Source organism: Lynx canadensis, chromosome E3 (genome assembly GCF_007474595.2).
Source record: "Lynx canadensis isolate LIC74 chromosome E3, mLynCan4.pri.v2, whole genome shotgun sequence".
Classification (NCBI taxonomy): domain Eukaryota; kingdom Metazoa; phylum Chordata; class Mammalia; order Carnivora; family Felidae; genus Lynx; species Lynx canadensis.
Window position 1 is genome coordinate 9,679,913 of NC_044318.1, and position 22,061 is coordinate 9,701,973.

General features: G+C 57.5%; 1 protein-coding gene across 1 annotated transcript in view; it reads right to left on the minus strand.

Moving 5' to 3' along the window:
• Positions 1 to 22,061, minus strand: part of LOC115504551 — a 139,760-nt gene that overhangs the window by 35,883 nt on the left and 81,816 nt on the right. Inside the window, exons 39-45 of the mRNA XM_030301582.1 lie at positions 17,416 to 17,724; positions 16,402 to 16,631; positions 16,165 to 16,326; positions 15,116 to 15,193; positions 5,202 to 5,409; positions 2,397 to 2,563; positions 1,058 to 1,170 (exon numbers count right to left, since the gene is read on the minus strand). Of these exons, the coding sequence (XP_030157442.1) occupies positions 1,058 to 1,170; positions 2,397 to 2,563; positions 5,202 to 5,409; positions 15,116 to 15,193; positions 16,165 to 16,326; positions 16,402 to 16,631; positions 17,416 to 17,724 (1,267 nt within the window). The remainder of the gene's footprint in view (positions 1 to 1,057; positions 1,171 to 2,396; positions 2,564 to 5,201; positions 5,410 to 15,115; positions 15,194 to 16,164; positions 16,327 to 16,401; positions 16,632 to 17,415; positions 17,725 to 22,061) is intronic.

A 22,061-nucleotide genomic window follows, 5' to 3' on the forward strand; every position in this document is an offset into this window, starting at 1 on the left:
CAGAGTGTGCCTGAGGCCGGGCACGAGGGCGCCCACGGCTGGTCAGGGACCAGGCCAACCTCCCCGGCAGAGGGCAGGAGATCCAGGAACCTGGCCGGGGGCCGGTGGGGGCGTTCGCACGCCCCAGGCCCAAGGGCCGCGTGGTGCGGGGTCAGGTGACACGCGTTTCCATCCCCGCCCGGCCTGCGTCGGGTGCTGGCCGGGGAAAGTTCCCCAATTACCCTCTCTGAGCCTCAGTTTCCCCCTCAGCATAACGAGCTATAGCGGTGCCGGGCTGAGTGTCTCCGGCGGGCCCATCAATAGGCCCTCTCGGGTTTGGCCAGTGGAAGCCTCAGCAGGGTCTAGACGGCAGCATTTGAAACATGGGCTCGCTCCTGGCAGCCGAGTGCACACGGCACGCTTTCCCCTGGCCCCTCCAGGCCAAGGTGCTCGTGGCGGCCCAGGGCTGTGAGCTCCAGGCTGCTGCCCCTTTCTGGTGGCTCGGCCACACCGTGGTGTCACTCGTGGCTGTAGGCTGACGTGTGCACGTAGCAGCATCTCTGGCCTCTGCCCGCTAGAAGCCAGTAGCTCCCCAGCTACAACAACCAGAAATTTCCCCAGACGTGGCCCCATGACCCTGGGCGGGCATAGTCACCCTTTGGCGACCTGGTACGGGGGCTGGAGCCTGGTGGCCCCCCGACTTCACACACGCGTGAGGCCACCGGGCACCGGGCCAGCCACCCGGCAGGTCCCCAGACTGAAGAGCTCTAACAATGACTAATTTGAATTTGAGGCCTAGGATGCATTTAGTTTGTGGGACCAGGAACTCCTCATCTGTGTCCTGCCCCCCAAAGGCCAACCAAGGCTATTTTACGAGCTGTGTGACCTCGGGCAGGTTGCTATGCTTCTCTGAGCCTTTCTTTCCACATCTGTGCAGTAGGGCTGTGGGGAGGGTTCAAGGAGGCGCTGGGGATTAGAGGTCAGCACGCGGTAGGGGCCCAGCTGATCTCTCCCCCTCACCCATCCCTCTCTTCTCCGTGGGGGAGGAGGGCGGGCAGAGTGGCAGGGAGCCCCTCACCTGAGCACCTGGCTCTGGCCACGCACGTCAAGGACCAGGCTGGCTTGAGAATCACAGGTCAGCTGCAGGGAAGAGTGCATCTGTCCCTCTGCCCAGAGCTTCTGGAACACGAGCTGAGGAAGCAGCAGGCTGTGAGGTATGGGGGGGTAAAGGGGCCCGAGGACCCTCCCAAGCCAGGCCCCACTCTGCAGCCCAGAGTGCACCCCACGAGGCCTGCATCCCCGGACGCCAGCAGAGAATGAGCCCCACCACGTCTCCCCACCACGGGGCCCGAGACCAAGAAAAGGGGGTTTAGATGAAGTCAGAGGGAGCAGGAACCAAGTTCCCTCAGTTGGGGGGGGTCCAGTGACAAAGACCCCCTGCATGAGGGGTGACAGGGCCTCTGGGAATAGCCTTTCCTCGGGGCAGAGTGGAGTGGGGGCAGGGACGTGCTGCTAATCGAAAACAAGAGGCTTCTGGAATGTGTCAGTGACTCGCCGGGCAGCCAGAGGGCCCAGCCGGGAAAGGCGACTCTGTGCCAAGGGGCAGTGGCCGGAGCCTGACCCCATTCACGGGGCCACAGCAGGTTCTTCTTCCCAGATGTGGGAGGGCAGCATGGCAAGGGGCCCAGCTGCCAGCCAGAGCCCCTTTGGCTGCCCGCTTGCCACATGACCTTGGACAGGTGGCATACCCTCTCACGTGTGACCCGGAGACAGTGATGACAGTGACTTACCATCACAGCGGCAGCCAAAGCTTCTAAACCACCTGCTCCACCAGGTGTAACTGATGCGAACTCTCCCCGTGCTCCCCAACCCCGTGCTATCAGCACAAGTATCATCCCCATTTCAGGAGACTGAGGGCACAGAGAGGCTAAGGAACCTGCCCCGGGCCACACAGCCCGCAGGCATCAGAGCTGGGATCTGACTCCCAGAGCCGAGATTCCTAAGGACTCTGCCGCCCGCCTCTCACGGGGTGTTAGGAGGAGGAAAGGAGTCACGGCACAGAAAACCCCGGCGCTGAGCACCCCGGGGCTCCACAGACCAAAGCTGGGCTTTCACTTGAACGCAAGACCGGAAGGGGCAAAAAAGCACGCAGGGCGGGGAGCTGGAACTCGGGCCGCAGGAGGCCCGTCCACACGCCCCAGGGCTGCAAACACAAAGACGGCTGAGCAGACACGCGTTCCAGCGGTCAGTGTCACTAACAGCCTTTACCGACTGGGAAGTGCCAGAGAGACACAGAGAGAGAGGGAGCACGGTCGGTCGTGCACACAGCGGGCCTGGCGCAGGCTGGGAACCGGATGGAGTGGGTAGAACTGGGGGGAGACCGGCCCAGCGTGGAGGTGGGGGGACCCACGTCTCACCTGGCTGGCGAAGGGCAGGCCCAGCCCCCGGAGAGCGGGTACCGCGTGGCTGGCATTCACCATCAGCTCCAGAGTGCCGTCCATCGGCCAGGCCACCAACGCTGCCACGTCCACGCTGACCCCACCATCCCCTCCGTGGAGGGCCACGCTGGCCTCGGTCTGGGTCTCTAAGGGCAGAGAAGGGCACAGGCTGCTGAGGGCTCAGTTTGCCTCCTTTCTCGGGGGGCATGAACCCCAGGCAAGGCTTCTTGCTTTGAACCCCCGGGACGTCGGGAGGCGGCCCCCACCTGCCCCCGGGGATCTCGGCCTGGCTTCTCCTCCTCCTGGGCTGGCTGCCAAACTGACACTTCGCACTGTCCCTCCCAACCCTTCGGGCTCCCCGCCTAGGGAGGGTCAGCCCCTCGAGGGCAGGGCCTTTACTTTTCCCCCCGGGGCCCATCCCCAGCACTTAGCACCCCTGGACACACCCCAGGGGTCCAGGGCTTGTCAAGGGAACAGGTGAATACTTCTCTCCAGGTTTATCAAACATCCAATCACTATCAAATGATTCCGACCTGCAGCCTGCCCGGCCCAGACTGGAGGGGCCCCGCTCTTTCCACCCATCCAGGAACCTCTCATGGTGCCCAGCTGGACCACGCCTCATCTTAGCAAGCAGGGGGAAAAAAACCCTCTGGACAAGGAGAATCCAGAAGCTTCCTTCTTCTTCTTTTTGGACTTAGACTCCTCCTGCTCCATTAGAAAATACTTACCCAGGGTAAGTGCATGAAGCCTAGTCTACATCAGAGGCCAGCTTCCTAGGGCGTGTACCCCACAGCCCCAGCCTGTGACCCCTGGCCCAGGCCGTCGCCAGCCTCGTGGGCCCATCAGCGCAGGTGGCGCTTTTGGCAGATGTGGACAAGGTGGCCCTAAGCCTCGGTTTCCTCATCAATTAAGTGGGCACAGCCTGCCCACCTTGAGTGACGATGCCAAGATTCGTGGAGGTAACACACCTGAAAACACCCGGGGGGCACACAGACCTCAGGAAGCGTTCCTGTCCTCGCCTGATGCAGTGTTCAACCACATGCACCTGCTGTGTAGGGGGCCCGAAGAGGAGGGGACACACACCTGAAGGGGCCCCCATCTCCACGCCCGGGCATGTTTCAGACCCTCGGGGACACCAAGAATGTTAATACCAGGCAGAAAATACCCCCTAAGGGGTTGGGACAGTTAAACATGGACAGCAGTGCACAGGTGAGAAGTTTCCGCGGCTACCGGCGGCCACACCAGGTTTCTCAAGGGCCAGGAACCGGTCATCCTGGAACGACTGTCCCGTCATTTACCCGCCACGACCCCAGTAAACCCTTCCTCAGAGCAGTCTGTGAGGTCAGTCCCTCTCTGTCTGTTCCAGGTTCCCACTCAGCCCATAGCGGGCTGAGAGCCAAGGACGGAAAAGAAGATGGCCCAAATGACAGGGGAGCCACCAAGGGTCCCGTTCTCTGCAATCTACATAGTGGTCAGAGGGTGGCTCTGGAGTCACACTGCCTGGATTCAAGTCCTGATCTCATTGTTCAACAGCTGTGTGGCCTGGGACACGTGACTCAACCTGAGTTTCCATCCTTCTCTGCAGAATGGGGGCAGTGACTAATCTCTACCTCCTATGTTCATGACTTCATTCACAACAGATGTTTAATTGAACACTCACTCCACTCCACTCTGCAGAACAGGTAAAAATCATCCCTGGGTCCTTGTGGAGTGCACATCCTAGCGTGGGTGGGCAGAAGACAGGCAATGAGAAATGAAGGTGTTTAGTAAGTATGTTATATGGTATGTTAGAGCTACCAAGCCAGGAAAAGGATGGAATGAGCTAGAGAGAGGTGGGGGTACAAATAAACAGGGTGGGTGGGAAAGGACTCATGGAGGAGATGACTTAAGAAAAATAACCGAAGGAGGGGAGGGACTGAGTCAAGCACATATGCAGGGGAAGAGCCTTCGAGGCAGAGGAACAGCCTGTGCAAAGGTCCTGAGGCAGGAGCAAGCCCGACGTGTCTGAAGAAGAGCGAGGAGTAAAGTAAGTAGGGGCCAGAAGTTCGTGGTCAGTGAGATGAGTGTGCAGATCCTGAGGGCTCAGAGGCCCCACTGTGGGCTTCAACTTTTCCTGGTGTGATTGGATGGCTGAGCAGACTCGGCGAGCTCCTGTGTGTGGAGAGCTTGCCTGGTGTGTATGCAGTAAGCCTCGATCAACATTGGCTCTTATTACCGTTACCTTCCCTTCTCCCTCCATTAGAAGTTAAACCGTTTCCCCCTAAAAATTATGTTGAAGTCGCAACCACTAGTGCCAATGAGCGTGATCTTATTTGGAAACAAGGTCTCTGCAGAGGTCATCGTGCTGACATGAGGTCGTGCTGGAGTGGGGAGGGCCCGAATCCAGCATCTGGTGTCCCCAAGAAAAGAGGCACAGACAGATGGGAGGGATGTGGCCACAAGCCGGGGAACGGGTGGGTGGAGAGGCAAGGAAGGACTGTCCCCAGAGAGCCTTGGGCAGGAGGGTGGCCCTGCTGACACCTGAGCTCTGACCTGTGACCTCCAGGACCGTCAGTGAACAAGCATCTGTGGTTTCATGCCACGCAGTTTGTGGTGCTTTGCCTTGGCAGGCCTGGGAAAGGAACGCATGCTCGCGGGGAATCAGGCAAGGATGTCCCAGTTGGTTCTGGAGCTCAGGACCACTCTGGGCCTGAGGGGGTCTCAGTGCACCTGAGACTGGTGGGCAGGCTCCAGGCCGGGGGAAGCCGGCTCTTGGGCCTCAGGGCAGTGCCCTGGGCGCCTTACCGAGCGTCTGCAGCCTGGCGCTAAGGTGGGCCTTGCGCGGGAGTCCGGCCCGCAGCAGGGTCACGCTGTTGTGTTCGCTCCAGCCAGCGAGTTCCAGGTGCCCAGCACGGCGACAGCAGCTCACGGAGTAGCTCAGGGAGGTGGGCCCCACCAAGATGCGTCCGGAATGCTCGAAGCTGGAGCCGCGGCCAGGAACCTCCACAGCGGCCTGGAATGACATGGAGGAGAGGCCGCCTCACCCTGTGCCAGGAAGGCAGCCCGGCCCAGCTCCCCCCCGGGATCCGGGAAACCCACAGCACCGGGCTGGGAGGAGCAGAGGCCCCCCTGCAGGAGCAGGCCTAAGGAGGAGCAGGGTTGCAGGGGCTGTTTTGCCGGGTGGGGCTTGCTGGCTGAAGAGTGTCTATTAAGAGGAGGGGCTCTTAGAACTGCGATGGCTCGGGTAGGCCACATGGGCACAGAGCTCCCGCCCTGCCTAAAACGTTCCAAAGGTACGTATGCTTTGTAAACTTTTTACTGTGGTAAAATACACGTAATACTTACCATTTGAAGTCTACTTTTTAAACGCTTATTTATTTGAGAGAGAGCATGAGTAGGGAAGGGGCAGAGAGAGAGATTGACAGAGACAGAGAAAATCCCAAGCAGGTTCTGCACCGTCAGCATGGAGCCTGACGTGGGACTCACGAACCGCGAGATCATGACCTGAGCCGAAATCAAGAGTCAGAGGCCTAACTGGCTGAGCCACCCGGGCGCCCCGATCCCTTGTGATCTCTTGAGCAAGAGAAGTGCCTTCTGTTCTAACAAGGTGACCTCTGGGGGGCTCCTGGAGAGGGCCGGCCACCAGGAAGACCGAGCCTTGGTTAGAAGCTGGAACCTTCAGCCCCGGCCCCCCATCCTTGAGGAGGGGCGGAGGAGCTGGAGATTGAGTTAATGACCCAACATGCCTACGTGATGAAGCCTCCATGAAACCCCAACTGTGGGGCTCGGGGGCGTGGACACATCCACGTGCAGGGAAAGCGAGCCAGCAAATTGTGCAGGGAAACCCCACCCATCTGGCTACACACGTTCTGTGCACCAGAGGGAAAACAAGAGCACGTTCTGGGCAGAGGGTGAGGGTGGGGAGGTGATGTTGACCAGGGCAGGTCTATGTGAGGAGGGTGGGGGAGGTGATGTCGACCAGGGCGGTCTATGCAGGGAGGGGGGGGGGTGACGTCAACCCGTGTGGGTCTACGCCCGGCGGAGGGGGGGGGGGTTTGACATCGATCAGGGCAGGTCTGTGATGGGAAGGCTGGAGAAAGGACATGTGCGCAAAGACCCGGGGAAGCCAGAGGCGGGCAGGGGGCACGGAAGGGAAGGAGGACCTGCCAGTTTGAGTACAGGGCGCGGACAGCGTGGCCCGAAGAAAGTCCGCGAGGGCAGCCATAGCGGGTGAGCCCAGAGAGGGGACAGGCCAGATCCTGGCACGAAGCTTTCTGGCGCCGGGCTGGTGTCTGACTTAGAAGGGCTCTAGGTGGAGACCACGGGGGCTGCGGTGGGAGCAGGGAGCCCAGCTCGGTGGCTAGAACCCAGGTGTGACCTGAGGGGGCCTGGAGCAGGTGACAAAGCTGGAGGTGGGGAGAAGGGGGTCGGGCTGCGGGTATACTGGGGGGGGATACACCGGCAGTTCCCGCGAGAGGTGCGTCTGGTGTGTGAGTGGCACGGGATGAAGGATGACGCCAAGGGTCTGACCGCCGCCGGAGGGACAAGGGGCCGCTGGCCGAGAGGGGCAAACGGGAGGGGCAGGTGGTGCCCGCCCGGCCGCCAAGTGGAGCTACACACACATGTGGATCCAGAGGAGGGAGAGAGACTCAGAGACAGCGCTCACGTGAGACACCGGGCCAGCCCCCCCCCCCCCAGGCAGTGCGAGCGGACACGGGTGACAAGGGGGTCAAGGACAAGCGCTGGGTCCCAGGGAGGCTTTGGAAAACGAGAATGTGTAATGGTCCCGGGGCTGCGGCTGGGCTAGGGCAGAGGGGGCTATCCCCACTTCCCAGATGAGAAGACCGAGACTCGGAGGGAAGTCTGAGTCTATTCCACGCCCCTGCCCTCCACCACGCGTCCAAGGACATTTGCCGCATGAAGGAGGGCACACGGCTGTGGGTTTCCACGAGCACCGACGCTTACCCGCAGGCCCAGCGTGTCCTCTACCCGCAGCGTCCGCAGCATGGGGACGTCGTGCTGGAGGGTGTACTCCAGGGAGATGCGCTCTGGCTGCCGAGTGAACGTCAGCTCCTCGGACGCCTGTCGGCATGGACGGCTGTGAGCTGGGCCACCGCGCCGGGCTGTCCCCACCCACCCCCCCTTCCCACTGCCAGCTCTCGGAGGCCCCGCCAGCAGAGCCCCACACCTGTCTGCCGTCCACTCCGACCCTCAGGGTGCCTCTGTAGCGGGGCCCCTGCCTCTCGGTGGCCAGCTGCAGCAGGACGTGGGCTGGGAGACCCGAGGGGCCGGGCTGGGGCAGGTCGTGTGTGAGCAAAACCTCCACCTCCCGCTGGTTCTGCAGCAGAGCAAGAGAAAGAGACTCGCCGCCTGGGAGGTGGCCAGACTCTCTCGGGGTGGGGGGGGGGGAACAAACCACTCCAACGTTACACAAAGCCTCTTCTGTCCCCCTCCCTGGTGGCCGGGGCACTGTAGAAAAAGTTGGGGGGATTTACACCAAAAGCAGTCTGTACATCTGGGATGCCTGACATAAAGTAAGTGGCAAGGAAAAAAAAAAATCCCGGGCGAGGGGTGGACCCGGGAGAGGAACCTGAGAGAGAAAGGGCTTCCGCGAGGCACAGGGAAGGACCCACAGGATGTTTGGGAAGGACATGCCTTGCAGGCTGGGATGCAGCAGAAAGAAAAAACATCAGGGGCCCGAAGGAAAACTCCCGAGACACCCACAATGGTGCTCACTGGAGGACCGGCGAGGGAGCTGCTCACATGGGCGAGCGCGCACAACGTGCCCGGGCTGAGGACAGCACGGACTTTTAAGTTAAGGAGCGGTTAGCGGCTCTCCCCGGGAGCTCTGGGAAGGACAGCTGGTTCGCACTGCAACCCAACAGCTGATTTTACCTGCACACAGCCCGCGGTCCGCCAATTCCACCCCGTGCGTGCTCACCAAAACACAAGCACGAGTGTGCGTGAAGCAGCACTACCCGTAAGAGGCTAAAATTGGACATTCGCGTCCGTAAGGATGGAAAGCAGGGTCTTGAAAGGACACTTGCACATCCACATTCACACTAGCAGATGCACATTAGCCAAAGGGTGGGACCAAACCGAGGGTCAGCTGACGGATGAAGGACAGACAAAATGTGGTCTATCCACACCATGGGGTAATTACTTAGCCTTAGAAAGGAAGGAAATTCTTTTTTTTCTTTTTTAAGCTTATTTATTTATTATGAGAGAGAGAGAAAGCAAGCAGGGGAGGGAGGGAGAGGGAGAGGGAGAGGGAGAGGGAGAGGGAGAGAGGGAGAGAGAGAGAGAGAGAGAGAGAGAGAGAGAGAGAATCCCAAGCAGGCTCTGCACTATCAGCACAGAGCCCGATGCGGGGCTTGAACTCATGAACCGTGAGATCACGACCTGAACCAAAATGAAGAGTCAAGCCACTTCACCGACTGAGCCACCCGGATGCCCCAAAACTCTTTTTTAAAGCAAACAAGCAAGAGAAAAGTGGGGGGCCACGAGGCCAGGGGAACTGAAGGCTTTCCTCCAATTATGGGTCCTGATGCTCTCATCCCCTGGGGCCTCTTTGGAGCTAGGAGGGTGGCCGGTGCTTCTCCTCGGGCCCCAGGACCCCTTCCCAGGCTGCCCCAGGCACCCGCTATCCCCGCGCCCTCACCTCGGCAGTCTTGAAGATGAGCAGCCCCCGCAAAGTGCTGTTGTCCACTGCGACCAGTGCTCGGGCGTCCACAGCCACAGAGCTCACTTGTACGTAGCCGGAGCTGTTGACTCGGCCCAGGACCCCCAGGGCCTGGAGGGGTTTAAAGGGACACAGAAGCAGGGCTCTTCACCAAGACACGGCTCAAAGCAGGCATCGGGAGTCCTAATGCCTCTCCCACGAACCGGCTGCAAAATGGGGTGGGAACGCCTTCCTAGGAGAGGGTTTGTGACTTTGATCAAGTTCTCAAAGGTCCTATGTCTGCAGACACATCTCAAAGGTCCCAGGTCTGTAGCTCTCGGCCATCTGATGAACTTCTCTCTCGGGCCTCCCTCCTCCCCAAACCACCAGGGATCCTGTTTTTTTGCAGGAACGGAACCAAGTCTTACAAGTCGACCTGCGCAAGAGTCTGGCAACCACAGGAGCTCCCCCTCTTCCCCTTGCCATCCTCCCACGGGGACCCAAACATCCGCTCCTGACAGAGGAACCTTCCAGAAAACTGGGTGCAAGCAGGAACACAGAGTGTTTCTGGGCTCCGCACCTCAGCGCATGTCAGAAAAAGACACCGCCGTCCCCCGGGCCTGCACTGTGCCCCGGGCAGGGCTGGGCAGCCAATGTCTGCTGTTTTATCTGACCCTGAGAGCAGGGGTCTTTAACCCCATTTTGATAAAACTGAGGCTCACAGAGGAGCCATGATTTGCTCAAGGCCAGCCAGAGACAAGGGAACAGAGCCACGATTCAGTCTGGTGCTTCCTGACGTCAAAGGTGGCCTCCCCAGCATGGGCCTTGACATGCCCCGGCCAGACAGGCATTGGGCCCTGTCAACCCCTCCCTCCTCTTGGGAAGGTCTTCCTCCCAGGCCCCTGGGACCCCTTCTCCCTTGGGTTTCTCCTCCCCCCTGGCTTGTTTGCGGCACCCGTGGCTGCTTCTTATGCTACGGCTCCTTCTACACCCTCCCCATGGCCACCTGAGTCAGTCTCGTGGCCTTCAGTGGGACCACCGAGAGCCACGGACCTCCAGTCCAGACTACAGCCAACCTTCTGACTCCAAGAGCTGTGCCCAACATCTTCACTTGGGTGTCCAACAGCTCCATCGAATTCAATACGTCCAAGATGTGACTGTCAGGGACTCCTCCCACTGTGCTCCCCATCATAGGAAACAGTAGCCCCAGAGCTCTTGTCACACAGAACACAAGCACGGGAGGCACCCTGCTCCCCGACCCCCTCTCTCACACACCCAGACCCCCACCCAGTCCTCTCACAGCCTCTACAAAGGATCCTGAATCTGAGCGTCCTTTTTATAAAACAGGAGTCGGCACACTATGTGGCCCACGGGGCATATCTAGCCCACAACTTGCTACTGTAAATAAAGCTTTAGTGAAATACAGTCGCGCCTGCTTGTATATATATGTTCTACAGTGCTTTGTGTGACAACCACAAGGCTGAGTGGTTGCTACAGAGGCTGCACAGCCAGCAAAGCTGAAGATACTTACTGTCTGGACTTTCAGAGAAATGGTTTGCTGACCCTGGTCCTAGCAAATGCCCTTTCCTCTCTGGCTCTGCCTCAGGGCCTTTGGACTGGCCATGCCTAGAACACTCATTCCCTAGATATCCACATGGCTCCTCCCTCTTCTCCTTTAAGTCTGTGCTCAAAAGTCATCTGGTCTTCGGGGCCGACCTTGACCAAACAGCACTATGTGTCCTGTCGTCCTCCACTCCCCCGTTGCCACTTTCTGCCTCTCTGTAGCCCTTATCACTAAGTAATATACTCCGTAATTCGCTCGTTTAGGCTGGGGACTGCCTGTCTCCCCCGGTAGGCATTTACCTCTTCTGGGTGCGTGGCCACATTTCCAGGGCACAGAGTGGGCTGGACAAGTATTTGATGAGTCCCTCCCTCTGGGATTCATTTCCTCTCCCTTGTTTGGCAGGCGGAGGGTGGGGGGGGGGGGAGGCAGCCCTTGCCCCACCCTCCATGACCCTGGGGTCCACTCCTCCCACGCCGCAGCGCCACCTACCTGCAGGGCCTCGCAGGAGCTCTGGGCCAGCACCTGCCACTGCAGCCTGGGGCCCAGGTGCAGCTCCCCACTGCCCTGCAGCTCACAGGCCCCCGCCCGCAGCCGCAGATCCAGCCGGCGCCCGGACTCCCACCCAAGCTGGATGGTCAGCAGGGCCTCTGGGGGGACGGCCCGCAGTGCAGGCAGCGTGTGACTCAGCTTCACTCGGAGCGTGGCCTCGGACCGGTGCAAGGCGGCCACCAAGGTCAGGGAGGCAGTGCGGCCGGCCGACACGAGGGACCCCGATACGTCTGCTTCCCCATCTGCAGCGCGCAGAGAGCCACTGAGCTGTGTCCGGGCTGGGAGGCCCAGGCCCTGCCAGACCAGAGGGGGTCAGAGGGAGGTCCCGTGTCAGGGGGGAATCTGACCAACCCGTGCTTCCCACGTCCCCCTTTCCAGCAACGGCAAAATCACAACAGACAAGTATCCACTGGAGAAAGAGTACACAACTAGCCTGGTGCGACGTGCTCCCCAAGGACAGCCTCTTTTCATCTAGTCCCAGCTATGAGTTGGGTAGTCACTATCCCCAAATGACAGACGGGGAAACTGAGGCTCGGAGGCAGAGCACACACCCAGGGTCACACAGCTGGTACGTAACAGCACTGAGGTTTGCACGGCGTCTGTCTTTAGGCCGGTCTAATGGGATAGTCACTAGCCCCATGGGGCTGCTTCCATTCAAATTAATATGAAGTAAAAGGAGAAATTTAGTTTCTCGCTCATACTGGTGAGCACAGTTGAAGTGCTCAGTGACTGCAGCGAGTGGCTACTGTTCTGGAAACGAAGGCCAGAACTCTTTCATCATCCCAGAGTTCAAGGGCTGGGCCTGCTGGTTCCCATGATGCTTCAACCTCTCCGTCGTGGGCAACTCGATTAATAGAGACAGAGCACAGACAGACAGGGATGCTGAGAGGATTGGACCCCGTTCCTATGCCCAGGAATCTCCATCGGGAGGTAAGAGACAAGGAGACAGGCAGAGGGGCCTGCCCCCCGCAGACAAGGACGCCAGTCCTGATTCAGCATCTCCCTTTCCTGCGAGTCGGGCTCCCCTCCCCCAAATATCATAGGACCATTCTCACATCATCTCCTGGCCCAGAGAATGCCCAGCCGGTGGCCTCTAACAGGTTATGAAACCAAGATGTGCCTGTCCCCACTGTTAGCTAAGGGGAGCACCCCCCATTTCCTTCCTGCACTCAGAATTTCACTAAAAAAGACAAATTGATCAATTCCAAGTCGGTGGCCCTTCTGTCGCACAGCGCTGAGTGAGTCCCCCCACCCTGTGCCTTGATCTCCCCATCTGCCGAGGGGGAAGGTGAGATTAAAGAGGAACCAAGGGTCAGAGAGAGCATCTGGGAAATAGTGGCTGGGGTCTTGGGAGGCGCCCGGGGCACGAAGCCAGCCAGGCTCACGCCTCACGCCGACAGGGGGTCCGGAGGTCCCTCCAGTCACCTCGTGGGCCCGCCATACGCACCTCCAGCAACGGGCAGCCCGGCTCGGCGGCCAGCGTCCACGTGCTCTGGTTCTCCACGTGCTGTTCCAGCGAGCCCTGCAGCCGGCACGGCCCCAGCTGGAGGGCCAGGGAGCTGCGGGCAGGGGGCCGGGGCTGGGCGGCCAGGCTGATGGCGCTGCTGGGTGGCAGACCCAGGCGGCCCAGCAGGGGCAGGGAGTGGGCCAGGTGCCCGACGACCAAGGTCTGGGGCCCGCAGGTGAGGGCCAGCAGCAGGTGGGCGTCTCCAGGGTCACTTCGCAGGCTTGAGGCCAGATTGACCTCACAAGGGCTCCAGCTCAGGCTGCCCTCGGCGTGCAGGGCCTGTGGGAGGCCTGTTGCCTGGAAATATGGGGAAGCGGCTGGACTTAAGGGCAGCTTCAGAAGCCCAGACGGGGGAGCTGACGATGGGCCTGGGTGGGAAAGGGCAGCGTTGACCCTACGGCCTCAAGTCCACCAGCACCTCCCCCTGCCAAGTGACCGATACCCTGTGTACCCCATCAACGGACATGGGCTTGAGTTCCGGCTCCACCAATGGCTCCATCTTTCCGAACTTGGAACCTCGGTTTACCCATCTCTGAATGTAAATGAGTTAATACTTGTGAGTTGCTGGCCAGAGCCAGGCGCCCGGAAAGCCTGGCTATTGGAAATTCAGCATCAGCATCAGTGATCGCTGGCTGGAGGGCAGAGGGCCTCAGTAACGAGTTCCACTGGGGCAGACAACATGCCCCACACGGGGGCACCGACCCAAGATGGGAACGAGAGGGGAGTAACTGGGCTCATTCTTCTCTGGGCCCCAGAGCCTGGGACTAGGGATACAAGTGGCCCTTCCTGGTGGGGGTGAGGATTTAAGGAGCACTCAGCACACAAGGCTCAATAAACTTCGTCTGTTATTTCTTAATATTCTTATGATTACTCTCAGACCCTTAAGCCTAGGGGTAGGATAAGTGAGCTCATGAGAAAAGAATCAACTCCAGCCCCAGAAAGAAAGGCAATCAGTAGGGCCCTTTGTGAAAGGGGAGACAGTTCATTTTGGGCCCCATTTTTTGGCTCAAACCTTTGTAGTCCATGAAACCCCAAAGGCAGAGGACAATGGCAAAAAGACGGAAATTTCTTAGGCTGAGGGCAGAGCCGGGCATACAGTAAGCAGCTAATAATTTATGGAGGGAGGTGGGAGCCCCGCCAGGGCCCCGCACTGACAGGCGGAGAGGTGGCTTACCTCCAGCAAGGGGCAGCGATTCACCAGTGACAGGGTCCAGTTGGTGTGTGTGGTGTTGGCCTCGGGGCTGATGTCCCCACGGGCAGTCAGGGCGCACTGGCCCAGGGCCACCGCCAGCCCGGCCCCGGTGGGTTCGTCTCCCGCCACGGACACTTGGATGTGGTTGTCGGGGGCAACCCCCAGAGCCTCAAGTGGAGGCCATGCGTGCTGGAGGCCGGTGTCCAGATGGATATGGCGGTGGCCGCAGGCTGTGTGGACGTGGGCCTGGGCGAAGGTGTCCCCAGAAGATATCTGAGCCGCCAGACTGGCCGTGCGGGTGTGGACCAGGAGGGAGCCGTTCAAAGACAACACGGCCAGATCCTACCCCCAAGAAAGGCAAGGAGAGGCCCAGCAGGTGTCCCTACAATACCCCACCAAGAGGTGGTTCACCCTCTGCCTGGCCTGGGGGATCAGGGAACCCCCATCCCCCGAGCCACCCCCATCCCCAGCTAACAGGCTCTACTCCTGCAAAGTGCTTCTCTCTAACAGCTGAAAATGGCCACCCATGGAGTCATCAAGTTTGGCCTCTAAGAGCATTTCAGGGTCCCTGATGTCCCTCTCCCCATGACACAGAGTAGGGAAGGCAGCCCATCTGTCCAGCCTGTTCAGACCCCTTCAGTCCTGACCCCTTATTCCCTTAGTTAACCCTCTCGCCATCCAGGCCGCTGTGTGACCTTGGCAAAGTGACCAGCTCCTGTGGGATATGTCACCACGCAGCCAGGCCGTGGTGGCGGGCCTCGGGAGCAGAAACACCTCTGTCCTCCTCCCCCAGACAGTCCTTGGGGCTACACACCCACCCCTCCCCTGCCAGCAGGCACGGAGCTCAGCCAGGCCAGGCTACCAGCTGCCCACTCGGGGGCCCACAGGGCAGCACTGACCAGGTCTGCAGGCAGCCCCCTGGTTGCATCCAGTTCACCCTGGGTCCAGGAACCATAGGGCCCTGTGGCTCAGGACTCCCTGCCTGCGATGGAGAGGACCCACCGTCCACCCGTGCCCCAGCCCAGGAGAGCTTGGAGCCACCTAAGCTGGGCTGTGCCCCAGTCCAGCTGTGCATTGTGGGGGACATGGAGGGCTCAGAGGAGCAGACCATGTGGCTCAGCCTGGCAGTGGCCACAGGCCCCTGGGCCATGCTGTGGGCAGTCCTCAGTGCTCAGGCTGTGCCAGCCCCCCGGATGCAGACCACCCTCTGCCACCACTACCCGGCAAACGACAGAGACCCAGGTACCTCCAGAGGCTGCTGGGCGAAGTCCCCCCAGCAGAGCCCTGACAGCTGGGCAGGCGAGGCGTCTCCACTACAGTTGACCTGCAGAGACCAGCAGGGTCGGGAGGGGAGCACGCCGATGGCCGCTGCCCAGAAGATGGCGACGGGAGTCGTCTTTACCCAACCCGGGCCCCAGATGGAGCACAGAGATCCAGCCCAACCCCATCGCCCTTCATGGAAGCCTCTCTGGGAAAATAACCCCGATAGAGAGGTTTGTGCAGAAACCCGGCCCTACCCCACAGCATCGTCATTAAACCAAAGGAACCAGAGCTCAGGTCCTCACACGGCCTCCGTGTGCCAGGTTCTACCTGGTTCCTCATCTGATCCTCAAGGAAACCATAAGAGGTGGGAATGGTCAGCAGTCCCACTGTGCAGATTAGGACACTGAGGCACAGAAAGTAAGCAAGTTGCCCCAAGTCACGCAAAGGGGAGGTGAGGAAACAGTGTGGCTTTAGCCGCTCGCCCTGATCACCGGCCCCACCTCCCGTGCGCTGTGGATGGTTTAGCCACCCCTGTGCCTCCACAGGCGAGGCTTCCCGCTTCTCATCCTTGAGAATAACGCAGAGGTGAACTACGTTTGCTGCCCCTTCTTCAGTGTTCAAGGTCTTTCCTGGAGGGGCAGGTGCACGCCCAAAAGACTCGCTGGTGGCCAGGGTGTGGGCGGTCTGAACTTTACTAGAGGGGACCAGAGTGCCTCCAAAGTGGCTCCCTCAATTGGGGCACTTCCAATTACGGTGGGGGTGCCGGGGGGTCGATAGGACCACAGGACAGGTGGAGGAGAGGACGGGTGGACAGGAGAGGAAGAGTTCAACACAGGGTGTGGTGGACGGAAGGGAGAATGCGGAGTTGCTGGGAGGGAAGATGGGGGGGCGAGAGGAGGGGCCAAGGTGGCAGGGGCGGGGCAGCGGGGCGGGATCCGGGTAGGGGCCCGGCAGGTGGTAGGAGTCCCTCGGGTGACCTAAGAAGTGGGCGAGGCGAGGCGGCTGGGATGCGCCCTCAGGCCGGTCGCTCACCTGGAGCCGCGCGGGCACGGTGCCCAGGAGCGCTGAGAGGCCATGGTGCAGCTCGAGGGCCAGGCCCCCGTGGCCAGGCTGTCGCCTCGCCTCCAGGGCCACGTGGAGCTGCTCACCGTCCACACTCGCCTTCAGCCCAGCCGCCACACGGTGTCCCGCGCTCTGGGCAGAAGCGAAGCCGTGTGTGTCCCTGGGACCCGCTACCCCCGGGGCCCCCGCGCCCAGCCCCCCACCCACCTGGAAGTGTCCGCGGCCGTCCACGGAGAACGGGAGGCCCCAGTGCCTGAGGCCGGGCACCGTGTGGGCCAGGCTGGCGCGGAGCAGGTGACCCGGGGCGCCGGGGGCCAGGCCGTCCAGGCCAAGCGCTGCGTCCAGCTGAGCCTGCGCGCTCCGTGCCATAAAGCTCGTGGAGAGGTTGGAAGCCGCGTGGGTGTGTGACAGGAGCATTTCCGCCTCCGAGGGGAGTCCTGGAGGCGGAAGGAGCCACAGAGATGACTGAGCCCAGTCTACACTCCACAGGAGCCCGAAGGGGGTAAGGGAGTGGGCTGCCGTCGGCCCAGCTCCTGTCTGCAGCGTCCCCAGGCCCTGGGGCAACATCGGGCCTCTCAGGTCCCACTTCCCCCAACATACCCGGTGGAACCATATGAAAGTGTCAACATTCAACACTTTCTGATCCATACAAGTGGTGATTTCACCAGGGACCACCTTCGCCACACTCAGCAAGTGACAGGCCTGGTGTCCCCTTCACACTTCCAACCCTTCAGGGACAGGGACTGGCCCTCAGAAAGCAGGAGGAGAACAGAGGGGGTCTGATCTCGCTTTCTCCCCTAGCTGCCACACTCTGAGCCCCTCTAGGCCTTACTCAAGTGTCCCCAAGAAGCTAGAGCTGGGGGTGTCCTATTTCCTAACTGTGGTACAGGAGCACATCCTTGAGGCCCCGCTAGACCAGCTTTCAAGAGGGAGAAGCTGGAGGGGAGGTGGTGGGATGGGGAGTCCTGGGGGAGGGGCCACCGGATTGGGAAGGACGTCAATACTCAGTAGCAACTAATGTCCCTGCACTGTGTGTTCTGGGTGAATAATACACAGCCCAAGGAAGACAGCAGCATTGGGAGAAGCTGGCAGGGGAAGGAAATACAGCTGGAAGGTGGATGTGGGGACTAGAGGCTCCATTCTGTCTCCTACCCCTTGGCTTCAAGACCTGGAAGTCTCTGGGGAGGGAGGGAGGCATCTGGCCCTGTCCACCCCTCCTACCTGCTTCATTCAGGGTGCTGATGTTGTGACTCAGGCTGCCTGAGAGCCGGCCATGCCCAGGGCCCCAGGCGCAGACCCCACCCAGAGCCAGGCTGGCTGCATCGGCACGGAGGTTGGCCTGGCCCCCCAGGCTCCCTGTCTGGGCCTGCAGCCGCCCTCTCAGCCAGAGCTCTCTTGGCAAGGCACGGGTGCCGTTCTGGGCGAGGATGCAGGTGACGCTGTGCATGCTGGTGCTGTTCCCTGCGTTCTCATGCTTGTCCCGCAGGAGGAAACCCAGCACAGCTGAGTCAGCAGTGACCCTGATGGTACCTGCAGAGCATGGCAGAGAAGTTGTACAGAGCAGGGGACTGGGCTGCTCTGGGCAGGAGGGAAGAGAATCCGGGGGTAGGACAAGTTCCTAGATCCATGATGTAATTCTAAATCTTGCCACAGGGGGGCGCCTGGGTGGCGCAGTCGGTTAAGCGTCCGACTTCAGCCAGGTCACGATCTCGCGGTCCGTGAGTTCGAGCCCCGCGTCAGGCTCTGGGCTGATGACTCAGAGCCCGGAGCCTGTTTCCGATTCTGTGTCTCCCTCTCTCTCTGCCCCTCCCCCGTTCATGCTCTGTCTCTCTCTGTCCCAAAAATAAATAAAAACGTTGAAAAAAAAATTTGAAAAAAAAAATAAATCTTGCCACAGGGGGAACATCTGGGAAACAGACCAAATTAAAACAGCTCCCTCCCAGGAGGCTCTGAGGACCAAGCAAGCTACGAGCTAATTCACAAACAAAAGGGCTTTGGCAAAAACAAACAAAAACAAACAGGGACGTCAGTTAGTACCAGGGCTCAATTCCTGTTCTACAGAACCACAGACCACAGTGAAAGAACAGCCCCATTCTAGAGACGAGAAAACTGAGACCCAGCAAGGCTTGAGGGACCCAACCTTGAATTCCAGTGATAGAAAAACTGCTCAGAGATCTCTTCCATCCGGAGAAGACTCCACACCTTTGGGCCAGTCCGTGCCCATATATAACTCACACAAGAGGGGAATCTTGCTGTTATCAGAACCATTTACATCTACTGCCCCCGCCCGGTTTCATGGTCCAAATGCCCATAACACCTCCCCTCCCGTCATTCAAAGTTGGACTCACACGTTACCACCTCCAGGAAGGAGGCCCTTCTTCACCCCTGGGCTGGTTTAAACACCCCTGTTCTGTGCTTCCAGACAGAGAGCTCATGCAAATCTCAATCAGATTACAGAGTACACAACATTTTCCACACAGACAGAACTTTCTGACATAAACTGCCAATTATGCTCATAAATTCCTTATGTTGTAGGGTCCTATGTTACCATATCCTACAGGGTATTAACCAGTTAATCATGGATAACCAGAGTAAAACTTCGCTAGATTATGATGAAGATATAATGAAATATTGTTGATGAGACAGGAATGGACCCCCACACAGAGTGGATTGATTTTCAACGAAGGTACAAAGTTAATTCAACAGAGAAAGGATGATCTTTTTATTTTTTTATTTATTCTTTATAGAGAGAGAGAGAAAGAGAGAGAGAGGGCACGCATGAGTGGAGGAGGGATAGAGGGAAAGAGAGAATACCAAGCAGGCCCCATGCCTGGCACAGAGCCCGATGTGGGGCTCGACCTCACGATCCCAGGATCATGACCTGAGGCAAAACCAAGCATTGGAAGTTCAATCGACTGAGCCACCCAGGCACCCCAGGATGGTCTTTTTTTTTTTTTTTTTTCAACGTTTATTTATTTTTGGGACAGAGAGAGACAGAGCATGAATGGGGGAGGGGCAGAGAGAGAGGGAGACACAGAATCGGAAACAGGCTCCAGGCTCTGAGCCGTCAGCACAGAGCCCGACGCGGGGCTCGAACTCACGGACCGCGAGATCGTGACCTGGCTGAAGTCGGACGCTTAACCGACTGCGCCACCCAGGCGCCCCCAGGATGGTCTTTTTAATAAATGTGAAATGACTGAAAATCCACAAGTAAAAAACTACCTCAACCCTTACCTGATCATACACACAAATTAATTCAAAATTAACCACAAACCCAAATTTAAACACTAAAACCATAAAGCTTCTAAGAACAAATAAAAATGATGTGGCCTCAGGTTTAGTAAATAAAGATTTTGTACACAACTGCAAAAGCATTATCCATAAAAGAAAAAAAATAATCAACTGGAATTGATCAAAATTCAAAACTTGTGCTCTTTAAAAGATAAGAATTAATGAATCAAAGAATGAAAAGGCAAGCCACAGACTGCGAGAAGTTATTTTCAAAACACACATCTTACACAGGACTTGTGTAAACAACTCCCAAATTCAATTTGGAAATTCAAGAAAACAAAATTTCAAAAAAAAAATTTTTTTTTAAATTTTTTTTTCAACGTTTATTTATTTTTGGGACAGAGAGAGACAGAGCATGATTGGGGGAGGGGCAGAGAGAGAGGGAGACACAGAATCGGAAACAGGCTCCAGGCTCTGAGCCATCAGCCCAGAGCCCGACGCGGGGCTCGAACTCACGGACCGCGAGATCGTGACCTGGCTGAAGTCGGACGCTTAACCGACTGCGCCACCCAGGCGCCCCCCCCAAAAAAATTTTAATATTTATTTTTAAGAGACAGAGTTTAGGTGGGGAAGGGGCAGAGAGAAAGAGAGAAGGAGATACAGAATTCAAAGCGGACTCCAGGCTCTGAGCTGTCAGCACAGTGGGGCTTGAACCCACCAGTTGTGAGATCATGACCTGAGCCAAAGTCAGACACTTAAGTGACTTAGCCACCCAGGCGCCCCAACAACTCAATGTTTTAAATGGACCAAAGGCTTAAATAGACACTTCGCTCACAAAAATTCATAAGTAGTGTATAAACCTATGAAAAGATGTTCAACAAAATCAGTACTTAGGAAAATGCAAATTTATTTATTTATTTATTTATTTATTTATTTATTTATTTATTTTTCAATTTGAGGGAGAAAGAGAGAGAACGTGTGCGGGCATAAGCAGGGGAGAGGGGTGGAGAAAGAGAGTAAGAGAGTCCCAAGCAGGCTCCACGCTTAGTGCAGAGCCCAACACGGGGCTCGATCGCATGACCCTGGGATTAAGACCTGAGCTGGGATCAAGAGTCAGATGCTCAACCAACTGAGCTACCCAGATGCCCCCGGAAAATGCCAATTTAAACCACAATGAGAGTCCATCACCAATCAACACTGAAAACCCCCAAACCAAAAATGTGCGACACCAACTGCAAAAGCAAGGACACAGAGCAGCTAGGACCGTCACAGCGCTGGTGGGAATGTGAAATGGTACACCCACGCTGGAAGCGGTCCGGCATTTTCCTCCAGAGTTCGACACGTACTTGCCTTACAATCCAGCAAGCCCACTCAAGACAAATGAAAGCATATGGTCCCTCAAAAACCTGTAGGCCAATGATTATAGTGGCTTTATTCATAATTGGAAAATCCAAAAAAAAATTGGACAATACTGAAACCAATCCAAATGCCCTTCGACTGTGAATAGATAATCTGCTGGATATCAGCACCACGGAATACTACTCAGCAAAGAAAAGGAATAAACTGCTAATACGTGCAACAACTTGGATGAATCTCGACCACATCATGTTGGGCAGAAGACGCCATACTCAAAAGTTCACATACTGTTTCAATTCATGTCACAGTATACAAAAGCCAAGACTATAAGGGACAGACCACAGCTCAGGGGTTGCTGGGGTGGGGGTGGGGGGATGGTTAGGGAAGAGGCTGACCACAGTGGACCTTTGAGGGGAGATGTTAACTGTCCTGTACCCAGACTGTGTTGGTAGGTCCATAACTTTGTGAGCTTATCAAAACGTAAAAGGTTTTCCCCTATATGTAAATTACACTCCAAGAAATTATCTGTCAATAGTTGCCTTCAAAAATGAAGTAACACGTGTTACATGTTAAGAGATGGAGAGATCATCGGTGTAACTCAAAGTAAACTCAACACAAGTAGTTCTCTGGGACACGTTTTATTTGATTGTGTTTAAAATTTTTTTTTTAATTTTATGTTTATTTTTGAGACAGAGAGACAGAGACAGAGATAGACTGCGAGCAGGGGAGGGGCACAGAGATAGGGAGACACAGATCCAAAGCAGGCTCCAGGCTCTGAGCTGTCAGCATGGAGCCCGACGCAGGGATCAAACTCATCAACCGCGAGATCATGACCTGAGCCAGAGTCCGACGCTTAACCAACTGAGCCACCCAGGCGACCCATGTGTTTAAAAAATTGTTTCAACCTATGTCATTTTATTATGAAATTTGGTTTGGGCACATTTAGCCAATTTGGGATTAGGGGGGTCGGTGCTAATGTTACTACCAGACTAGAGAATGGCACCCACGTCTTAGGGGTCAGGGCAGAATCTTCAGGTTCTGAAACACTGGGCCCTGGACAGATGTCCAGCTAGGGCGCTGTGGTCAAGGATGCTTGGGCAAAGGGTCCCTTTTTGTGTCATTCTGGCTTTGGGAACCTTGTTAATGTTTCACACGATCAAAAACCAAACACATAAAATCAATAAGGATAGGGGAAACCTAAAAATGGAATACAAACAGGAACCAGCGAACCCCACTGTATTTCAAATGATTAACAGAATCACACGGGGGTGGCAGGGGGA